Genomic DNA, 11157 nt, shown 5'->3' on the forward strand with positions numbered 1-11157 from the left:
GGCAAGGCACTGGTTCTCCACACTGGCGGAGTTGTGTAAGGACTCTCAAGTGCTTGGCACCAACTGAAATGATGAGAGACCTCCTGTAGCATCACTGAGCCAGATGCTTGTGGCTTCAGAATAATTTATTTGCGTTAGAAAATTTATAAAATTCAGGAAGGAAGAAAAGGTCAAATAAGAGCCAAGAGGGGGTGCTTTCTTGCATTGGGTGTTCTACTCTAGTTCTCCAGAGCTCAGCAAACCTGTCATCAGCTCAGGGGAAGGCCCTCAGCAGCATCACTGTCCTCTTCTTCAAGCAAGAACTCCTGGATTTCTTGCTTCATTGCAGCCCTGCAGGAACAAAACACACACCAATCTCTACACCTGAACATTTCTGGTTCCCCAGCAACTCTCGTTCAGCTGGCTGGAAGCTGGTAAAGTCACAAAGGGGACCCCTATGACAAGCTGCTGCTGTTTGGGGTGTGTGTGTGTGTGTGTGGAGATGGGACCTGAACAGGGAGAGTGGGTGGTTAAGTGAGAATCAGCACAAGAAGCATCCTCCCCGTGCCCCGTGGAGACTGGTAATTCCAGCAAACCAGCGTTGCAGTTCACAACTTGGTCTGATAAAACCCTTGTCAAGATTAATTCTATCTGGTTGTCATTTGACAGGTACTGGGGATGAGCAGAGGACTTGACCAAATATGACCATGGCTGCCAAGGCAGGACCTGAGCCTTTGACAGACCTTTGGTCATCTCTAACCCATGGGGCTATCGTAATAATTCCTGCCCCATGTGCTACTGCAAGAATACATGCTTTGATCTCAAATTTCTCTTTGCCATACACATTTATCCAACCTACATAACCACAACCGCAACCACAAAACTTTAGATATCTCCATGATTTTGTTTTCTGTCTCAAGAGCACCCTGGCCTTTGGTAAGGGGAGGGGGCACAACAGTATATCCCCAGCACTAAATAAATTTGGGACCTGGTCTTGCCACCCAGAGTGATTCCATGGAGAAATGGGCCCGGTTTGAGATCTCTTTGGTCTCTTTCACATACATACACACACACACACACACACACACACACACACACACACACACCAGAACTGCCTCCAATATGCTCTTCCCTGCCCTTCCTATAAGTGCTTCTATTCAGAGATGAACTATGTCTCCCACTGCACATATCCCCTCCACTGCAGAGTGTGTGGCTTGTACCTGCATCGCCGGCGCTCTGCCTCCAAGTGGATGTAGGCTGGGAGAGGCTCCAAGGAGCTCTGCAGAGGAGGAAAGAGGGTGGGGTGAATGAACACTTCCAGAGTTCAGAGCAGATGCTTCACTGTGATGAATGCCTGAGCATCCCTTAGGCCTGGCAGAGCCCATGCCCATCCCTAGTCTGGTAAAGAAAATACAAAAGGGTAGGCGGCCTTTCCTCTTTGCCCTGGGTTCTAGTCCTCATGAGGCCAAGCCGCCTCATCCAAATCAAGCTGCAGACAATGCCCTATCTCACTGCACTCTGCTTAGGCCCACAACACTCCTCTCTCCCCTTCCCAAAGGCCGCAACACTCTCCCACCCGTCAAACTCAACTGCAATAGCTTCATCCACTTGTCTGGAAGCCGCAGTTTGGTGACAGAGGCAGCCAACTGGCCTGTAGTCTCTGAACAGAAAGCACATGTGACAGCCCAGAAAAATGCAGCATTAGAGTAGGAGGAATCCTGCGCTTCACACCTCTCTGCACTTACCATGTCTTTGATGGTCAGGCGGCAGCTGTAGCAGAGCAATGGGAGAAGCTGGGAAGAATCTCTACAGGGGAGAACAGAGCAGGAGGGCAGAGGATCAAGTCTGGGCAGGTGATGTCTATGATTCTAGTACAGCAGAGGTGAACTTGCTTCACACCCACCCACCCCAAGTGCTTTGGCCTGCTTGGTGGGGGTGTCTTCTTGAACTTGGATAATACCTCTCACTTCCTTGAATAGAGTGGGGTGTTTGAATAATTTCACAAAGGCGACATTTACATTGGTTGCTCCGCCTGCATTTGCTTCTGGCCCCACCACCATGGACATGCAGCCCTCCAAAGGGTTTCCCACTCTTGGTCTAGAAGCACAAGAGCACCTAAGGGGAGCCTGCAGGATCAGACCAATGGACCATCTAGTCCAGTGTCCTCTTCTCATCGTGGCCACCCAGATGCCTGTGGGAACCTGGCAAGCAGGATTCGAGCGCAAGAGCCCTCTCCCCTCTTGCGGTTTTCAGCAAGCATCTTTGACCCCTGCAGTGGAGGCAGAGCCTAGCCACTGCTGCTGGTAGTCATTCATAGCCTTTGTCCTCCAGCCCTTTTTTGAAAGGCCATCCAAGTTGGGGGCAAGGAGTCCCCCGCACCCATACAAGGCTAAGTTGTTTGTGGAGCTATCCGTTCTGGATCCAGCATCCCTGCTTACCTTGGAGCCAGAGGGGCACTGCAGCATCCTGTCTGATTCGAGGCCCCTCCACAGCAGCCGTTCCCAGTGGATGGTGGAAGTGGCTTCTGGCAGAGCTGCTCTGACAGCACCGTCGACTGCAAGGAGGAGCCGTCCACTGGGGAGGAAAGGGAAAGCAGAGTCAGAGGCAGCATTGCTTCTTTGGCCGGCTGAGTCGTTGTCCTCAGTGGCGGAGAGAGTTTCAGCTGTCGCCCCCGAGTGGATAAGCTTTGTAAGCAAGGACAGTCTTGCTCTCTTTGTACCCAGGGAGTTCAATGGGTACAACAGGCTAGAAGGATGCTGTTACAACAGCCGTGCTGGATCAGGCCAGTGGTGTATCTAGTCCAGCATCCTCTTCTCAGTGGCAACCCAGGTGCCAAGGGGAAGCCTGCAAGAGGGCAAGAGCCCTCTCCTCTCCTGCAGTTTCTAGCAACTGGTATTCAGAGGCATGCTGCCTCCAACAGTGGAAGAAGAACATAGCCATGGTGGCTAGCAGCCATGTACAGTCTTATCCTTTCATGAATTTGTCTGCAAAAAGAAGTCATGGAAAATAAAGCTTCCTGCTGCTTTCCCCAACCAGTTTCCCTTCAGATGTCACTGCACTACAATTCCCATCATCCCTGTCATTTAGACATGCTGGGAGTTGGGAGTCCACCAGGGGGCACCAGGATGGAGAAGGTTGCTCTAGACCAGCCTTTCTCAACCTTGGGGCCCCAGATGTTGTTGGATTACAACTCCCATCATCCCTAGCTTAAGGGACCAGTGGCCAGCAATGATGGGAGTTGTAGTCCAACACCTGGGGACGAAAAGACTGCTCTAGAGGAGGCAGGTATCCCAGTGGCAAGATCACTAGTTCTATGGCAGTTGGGTAGGGCAGCCCAGGAGGAGAAACTCCTGGCCTCAGCTAATTCTGACGCCCTGCAGGTTAGAACAGGCAAGCTGGCGAGTGGGTGTCTGTGGCTTGTGGTGGGAGGCAGAAGTCAAGCTAGCTTTCGGGGTCGTTCCGGTTCTCTGATTTCTGACTTTGTAGAACCATATCCAGGTGCATCCCCTTAAAGAAGTGAAAAAGAACTTTCCCGTTGAGGTTCACAAGGCCACCACATACCAGCATTGGTGTCCAAGGCGCAGAGACAGAAGAGGCACTGGGGTGTTTCTGTGGGTCCACCAGGGTCAGTCTCTGGGGAAGTCACACAAAGCTTCTCACCTGTCCTGCAGAAAGGATGGAGAGGGCATCAAGAAGAGGGCTGGGAAGACATGGCTAGCCCTTCTGCCTCCTATTATCGATCTTGCTTTTGCCTCTCAGGCCTTCTGTGCACCATCCAGCTGGTCTCACCACATGGGGAAGTCACACAATCCACATCTGCATGTATTCCGCAGACAGCATGTGAGAACTGGCACAGAGTTAAGCTGCCAGAAAGCAACAATGATCTCAACACACTCATTTTAAGATTAAAAAGGGTTGTGTCCAGTGTTACGTCCTACTCAAGAGAAGACCCTCTGGAGTTAGTGGACTTCTTTAGGTCCATTCATTTCAACAGGTCTACTGTAAGTAAAATTAAGTTGGATACAACCTGGAGTTTCTAGGCTTTAATGGTGGCTGAAGCAAACTTTAAATCCCTTGAGAGGAAAATGTCATGGTCTCAAGAATTCAGAAAGGGATGTGGGGATCAAGATGTGGAGCTTTGCTGCCCTGAAGAATAAGTGGGCTTTTATCATTATTATCATCCACCCTTCACCCTAAGATCCCAGGACAGGTTACAACTGTAAAACACAGTATTAAAACTGCTTACAATCACAGAAATGAGGTGGCTCCTAAAAATATACACCTCCCAGGGCAAAGATGCGCATCTTCACTATTTGCCAGAAATTGTATCATGAAGGAACCAGACATACCTCAATTGGGAGGGAGTTCCAGAACTTAGTGGCTGCCACGGAGAATGCCCTCTCTTGGACCACCCCACACCCCACCCCAAGCCTCTTAGGGCAGAGGCACTACCACAAGGGCTCCATCTGCTAATCTTAGCACCTGAGAGGGTCTGTAGGGAAGGAGGAGGTCTTTCAGGTATGTTGGGCCTGAGTAGTTTAGGGCTTTAAACACTAATGTGAGAACCTGAATTGGACCCGGAAGTGAAATGGCAACTCCAGCAGGTTTTAAAAGCACACAGAAACTTCCTAGTTTATTCGGCCTGCAGAATAAACATGGTTTATTCAGGTTTATTCAGCCTGCAGAAACTGGACACTTACTGTTGCTGATGCATACAGTCCTGCTTACAATGGGTGCAAATACTAACAGGCCGGCAGAAAGGAGATTATCAGCATGCAACCAATAGGGGTGGGGCAGTGGGGGGGGGAGTGCTGATGAATGTCCTCCTAGAAGCAGGGAGACATGCAGTTGCTTGCAGGAGAATGGCCCAGCCTGAGGGTTGCTTACCTGCAGACTGTGCTGGTGGTGGAGGGGAAGTCACACTGCAACTTGTAGAGGAAGCTTTCAATCAGGCGGTGAATGCTGGCTCTGTCAGGGGTCTGTGGAAGAGGAGAAGAGGGGCATCACTCGTGGGCAACAAGGAAGGTAACTTTCTCCCAGGAGGTCTGGTGGAAGGGTGCCCAAAGGGGTCACCCTACAGGCACCCAGAAGTAGGTCCCTCTTACTTTAGTATCCAGCGCAGGCGTGAAGACTGTGGGCACCCCAAAGAAGCAATTGTAGAAGGCAATCTCTTTGGCAGTGTATTCCCGCATGGGACGCAAGAACAGCACATCACCGTGGCGACTGTCTGAGAAGCCCTTTCAAGGAAAGGAGAAAGTGAACAGTGCAGAAAGTGCCTGATCCGTTGCCCCATTTGTGAGATAGGATAGCTCTGGGTGGTCCAAACCAGTGGTGTGGAAAGAACAGAATATGGGAACTTGGGAAGCTGCCTTATCCTGAGTCAGACCAAAAGCCTATCTGGCTCACCATAGTCTGCACTGGCTTGGCAGCTGCTCTCTAGAGGTTTCAGGCAGGGGACATTACCAGTTGTACCTGGTGATGCCGAGGGTTGAACCTGGGACCTTCTGCATGCAAAGCAGGTGCTCTGACACTGAGCTACGGTTCTTCCTTTTATAGAAGCAATAAAGAAAAGCACAGTGGTGGTGCTAGTGCTGTCAACAGACTTCAGTTTGTCTTCTGATGCAATTCATTCTACATGTACTTGGAAATCAGCCCCGTCATGTTCAGTGGGGCTTACTCCCAGGTAAGCGCATGCAGGAATTGCAGCTTTAGTCCCTGAACCTGGTGCTGCAACTCTTTGGGAGGTCAGGAACAACTCCCTGCTTCCCTCTCTCCAGTTCTTCAGGGCCAGGAGTGGGATGCAGAGTCTTGGCTTTCTGCTAGCTAGCAAGGCCATTATAAGCAGCTCAGATGCCTGCTGCTGAAATGGCCAGCCCCAAATGTCCTCTCTGGAGAGGGGAAACAGGGACTGGATTCCTCAAGAACCGCACTGCCCACTCCAGCTTGAAGCTTGCACCTCTCACCAAAGAGCAAAGAGGGTAAGAAACATGGACCTCTGTGGCCCCAACATATGGGAGTCTGCAGCCCCTGCTCTCACCGTATCTGCAGCCAGAAAGGCCCCCCGTCCCAGGCACAGGTTGGTCAAGAGCTTGACAGCCACACGGGTACCGCTGTCCCCCATCATCACCTTGGAATATCCACTTGTCCGGGCCACATGCAGAATCAGGTGGTTCCTAAGAACATAAGGAGAGCCCTGTTGCATCAGACCAAAGCCCATCTAGTTCTGCATCCTGTTTTCACAGTGGCCAAGAGGTAGCCCACAAGCAGGACTCTCCCCCACTGGCAATCCCCACCAAGTGGTATTCAGATGCAATGCACAGCCATCGTAGCAAGTGGCCTTAGCCTCCACTAATTGGTCTAGCCCACTTTTAGACAAACTCATGGAGGGTATAAACTCATGAAGAGGAGCGGGGAGGTGGCTGGCCCCTCCCCAGGAGCACAGACCTCAAACTGCCAAGCAAAACAGCCGAAAATTGTCTCATTCAGTGGAGCTGTGAAGAGGCCATGAAAAGCAAACCCAGAAGTGGCAGCCTAGAGAGGGTGAAGCAGAATACTCTAGGTCCTGGCTCTGTAGGGCCTTTTGCTCCTGAGGCTGCTGCTCAGGATGGGTTGTACCTGCAGCAGCCCTGTCACCCTTCCACAACCTCAAAGGGGTGCTAGCAGCAACCATTCAGCTGCCAAGGATTAAGGAATTATTGGGATTGGCCAGGATCTAGTACTCAGTCATCCCCTCTTAAGCAGATTACATTAGACAGCAAGAGGGTGATGGGAATGTCTCTGAATGCAGCCTCCAAAACACCCTTGGGCTGCCCATCTTTGAGAGCAATGCATACTAGGAGCTTGTCCAGCAGCACTCTAACCAAAGGAAAGATGATCTCTGTCACTTCTGCAAAGAAGCTCACCGGAGAGCCTGTAGGAGCTCCTCTTTTGCAGTCAGGGTTTTCACAGCCCCAAAGAGCTTGGTCAGTTCTTCAGTACGGGGCACCGGAGGAGGCCTAGTTCCTGGGACTGGCGGTCCCTCCTGCTGTAAAGATCCGTGAACGTTAAGCCTAGCCAGCTGGTCCTCCAGGAAGCTTGCTGAGTCCCCCGCCATCTTCTCGTGCTGCTGACATCTTATGAAACCATCCACAGCTTCCTTGTAGCTGCCGCCGTGGTCAGTGGCACTATGGGGAATGGAGTGCAGCACAGAGCCTGGAAGGTCAAACACCTGTGAAAGGGCAGAGCACATGCAGTCAGCCACAGAAAGCGCTAGCAGGAACAGACATTTAAACATAGAAATCAGTGTTTCCCACACACACCCCTTTGATATTTATTTGCCTTGGTTTAGTGTTGGGACTGTAAAAACATAATAGGTTCTATGATAATGTTCTAAGCTATGGGGAAATCTGTGGAGTGGGGGAACCAGACTCCTGCACAAAGGTAAAATCTGCATGCGTTCCTCTGCCTGCTTTTGCCTCTTCCCCACTCATCACTGACATGTGGTCCTTAGCCTGAAAATGTCATGAAGTGGGTCTGTTCTTGCACCTTTCTTATGGGACTAGTTGGCTTCCACAGTAATAAGGCTATTTTGCTACTGATCAGCCAAACTGCATCTCTAAGGAGATTCCTAACTCCACTCAAAATACAGCAACGTACTGAAATGAGGAAGCGGCAACAAGGTCAGAGATTGACACGGCACCCCAGGCCTCTCCTCATGTGCATCTTTCCTCACCTCTTCCAAGCACACCAGGTGATAAGGGAACCCTGTGGCTTGCAGGATCATCTCCACCTGGCTGCGGATCTCCTTCCGCTTGCCTGGGCTCTGTCCGCACACAGCTCCCTCTGCACAGCAAGAAAGAGGATCAGGGAAATCAGTTAAACAAGCTGAGTGGGCTTCTGGGGGGGCTCCCGCCCTATTTTCTCCTAGCTTGGGCGAGAGTCGTGGTGTAAGTCACCTGAAACATTTTCAGAGCCACCTCACTCAAAACCTTTACCCAAATTAATTTTGATGCCCAAAGGGTCACTCTGAGCTTGATAACGGTCTAGGGTGAAAAATAGGCTTGACAACAGAAGTTGCACTAGGAACATAAGACAGCTGCATTTCAGTGTGTGAATCTCTCCTGGGCGCATCCAGGGGTGGAGAACCTCATGCCTTCCAGATGCCCTTGGACTACAACTCCCATCTGCCCCAGACAGCAGAACAAATGGTCAGGGATGTTGAGAGTTGCAGTCCAGTGGCATCTGCAAGGCCTCTATGCTGACTGGCAGTGACACTCCAGAGTCTCAGAAACAGGGTCTTTCCCAGCTCTACCTAGAGATGCTGGGGACTGAATCTTTTGCGTACAAAGCAGATACTGTGCCACTAAGCCACAGTCCATCCCCTTCTAAATGGCCACACCAATCCTGCCTTCCATGAAGATGTGGCCACCTTCACAGGCCCCCTAAGAGAGTATTTGTTTGCCTCGGAGGTAAGGAAAAGGGGAAAATGAGACTTTTTAGCAGTATTGTTTTCAAACCTTGGAGAAGAGTACAAGTGTTTTGATGCAAGCTTTGTTTCACCTTGAACAAACTGCCTCTGCTTAGACTCTTCAGTCTCCCAAACATAGAAGGGAATCCACCCAGCAAGCACTGCTTACCATCGACATAGATGATTCCTGGCTTGAAGCGGAGTTTCTTGGCTGCTTCCCGGCTCAAGCCCTGGAATGAGAAAGAAGATTTGGGTCAGTTTCAAGCTGTTTTTAATACTGATTTTTAGATTGCTATAACCCACCCTGCAACCTTGTGGTGAAGGGTACATAAGAAGTGATATTAATTTAAGAACCACTCTACTAAACCCCCAAATTCTCTGTCTTTACCCTGCTAGGAAGTCATGGGAAAATACCTCTTGCACTTGCCGCACCATTGAACTGGAGGCAGGGCCGCCCGAAAATGCAAGCAGAACCTACAGTAAATAAAAATAAATAAAAAGCATGCAAGGGAGTATTAGAAAACATGTCTGTCACTTCTAGTTGTTAGCTCCCTCGCCCGCCCACCCCAAAATAAGTGGGCAGGACCTTCTCTCCAGGGTAAATGCAGCGATTCTTGCCAAGCATAGCCCGGAACTTGTGAACAAAATAATCCTTGAAACAGCTCCTATGAATCAGCAACAAATGCATGTTATTAAAGCAATAAGATGCAATAGAAACGCAATTTTACTAAAACATCTTGGCCTTATTTTGTTTTAGCCACAATGCTATGCTTAGGAGCAGGAATAGAAGAAGCTGCCTTATATCATCAGACTATTTTCCATCCACCTGATAGGCTTTCCAGGGTCTCCAGTGGGGTTCCGTATCCCATCACCTGCCACTTGACCCTTTTTAACAGGCAATGCCAGGGACTGTATCTGTGAACTTCTGCATGCAACACATGTGTGTAAGCTATGATCCTCCCCACACTTAACTATAATTGGTTGAAACATCTGGGTTAGGGTAGTAGTGAGAGACTGACAGTGAGCATGGGTGTTTAGCTCTTGAGAAAAAGCAACTCAAATTGTTTTTTAAAAGAGTTCTAATAGAGATTAAAGAGGCCTAGAAATATGCCATGACTGAAATTCTGCTGTGTGAGTCAACCCCAGAGGTTGTCACAAAGATCAGCCAGATCCCTCAAAAAAAGGTTTGCAGCTTTGTTGTAGACCACAGCAGCCTTTCAGAAAATGACAGCCATGTCTGCTGCCAACCCGGTAAGAAGGCACAGCTGCCCGTCATACTTACTTGCAAAAGGCATCCCCAACACGGATGATCAATACCGGGGAACCTTCTTTGCATTTCATGCATTTTGAGGGGCAGCTTAGAAGAGAGAAAAGGAAGATCAGATTCCAAAGTACAATTTGTATTCTTTGCCATTGGAATTAAAGACATTAGTGTATAACCATTATTGTTGTATAGCATTTCTTATAAGCCACTGTGGGTGCTCTACAAGCAGGAGAATGGCATATGATTATATTAACCAAACAGCCTAAAAGATTATGGCTGCAATCCTACCTCTGCTTACCTGGGAATATCACCCACTGCATTCAATAGAATTTACTTCTGAGTAGACATGGCTAAGGTTGCACTGCAACATTTTTATTATCGCAGAAGCTTTCACTGGACTACAAGCCCTTTCATTGGATGCATTAAGCGCTGCCTTAAATTGGCAGGTATAATAACTGAGAATACAACCCTTTCACACGTCTAATGAAGCAGACATCGGTCCACAAAGCTTCTGTTGCAAGACATTTCTTATTATTTAAAGTGCCAAAAAACACTCTGCTACAGACAGTCTTTTAATGTGCGAAGATAGCACCATAACAACAACAACAACAACAAATCTGTTATGTTGATTTGCACAACGTGGATCTTTTCACATCATTTCAGCCTGCCTTCTTAACTTCTGTTGTGGCCTCTGCGGCTATTGCAAAAACAACACCTAGTGGGAAGTCGCGGCTCAGACGGGACAAGCCGGGAAGGCCTCTTCCCAACCCCACCTCCCACCCCTACCCCGTTCCTCTACACTCACTCCCTGCCCAACCCCGTTCCCCTACCCCGTTCCCCTACCTGCCCCGGGGTGCCCTCTTAGGCTGCGTCTCGTTTCCGCAGCCTCCCTCCTCGGCTTCACACATCGCAGCCAGACCTCTCAGCCTCCGTCGCGCGGGGCGCCCTAAGCAGCCTCTTCCCGGCTCAGAACCCGAGCAGGACCGGCCACCCGGCGCACTCTTCTGGCGTCACACGCCCTGGTTTGTACCATCTGCTCTATAGATCTGTCTACACATTCATAAAGAGGAAACCTTCCGGGTGGAGTTTGGGTGTTAGGTGTTCGTGCGTGTTAAAAGCCAACCAAATTCCCACTGGTGGGAGGGCCGGTTCATACGGCAAATGAGGTACTGCGAACTCACTGGGTTGTTGTTGAAATAAAAAGGGGGTGGGAAGAAAGATGTACATCGCCTAGAGCTCCTTAAAGGGGAAAATGGGATATAAAAGTAATTACTTAATTAATATGTGACTTCAAAGTCAAAACTGCATGCAAAGCGAACCCGGAAGCTAGGATCCGAGTGCGAATCTATACACAGTCTACATTCCACACTCCCTTAAGCGCCGCGACGGCCGCGCGCCGCGTGGGTCGAGAGGCTCTCTCTCGCGAGGAGCGTAACGAAACGGTGGTTTGCCTCTGACATCATCAGAG

The 11157-nt window shown here is 49.8% G+C and overlaps 1 protein-coding gene across 7 annotated transcripts; it reads right to left on the bottom strand.

Annotated features, from left to right (window-relative positions):
- Positions 1-86: 86 nt before the first annotated feature.
- CTU2 (cytosolic thiouridylase subunit 2) lies at positions 87-11050 on the bottom strand. 7 transcript variants are annotated; one of them, XM_077931597.1, is made up of 15 exons: positions 10963-11050; positions 9708-9782; positions 9012-9090; positions 8840-8899; positions 8595-8655; positions 7691-7800; positions 6882-7186; positions 6017-6152; positions 5085-5216; positions 4867-4958; positions 3541-3644; positions 2418-2553; positions 1725-1785; positions 1200-1258; positions 87-330 (listed from the first exon to the last, which is right to left on the bottom strand). In XM_077931597.1, exons 2-15 carry the CDS (start codon positions 9764-9766, stop codon positions 249-251), a joined length of 1476 nt encoding a protein of 491 aa, XP_077787723.1. In that variant the 5' UTR covers positions 9767-9782; positions 10963-11050; the 3' UTR covers positions 87-248. The 7 variants fall into 7 exon arrangements, with proteins under 7 accessions (XP_077787723.1, XP_077787722.1, XP_028595798.2 ...); XM_077931596.1 differs by lacking the exon at positions 10963-11050 and adding an exon at positions 10609-10913; XM_028739965.2 differs by lacking the exon at positions 10963-11050 and adding an exon at positions 10533-10913.
- Between the last annotated feature and the right edge of the window lie 107 nt (positions 11051-11157).

Source organism: Podarcis muralis, chromosome 7 (genome assembly GCF_964188315.1).
Source record: "Podarcis muralis chromosome 7, rPodMur119.hap1.1, whole genome shotgun sequence".
Lineage (NCBI taxonomy): Eukaryota > Metazoa > Chordata > Lepidosauria > Squamata > Lacertidae > Podarcis > Podarcis muralis.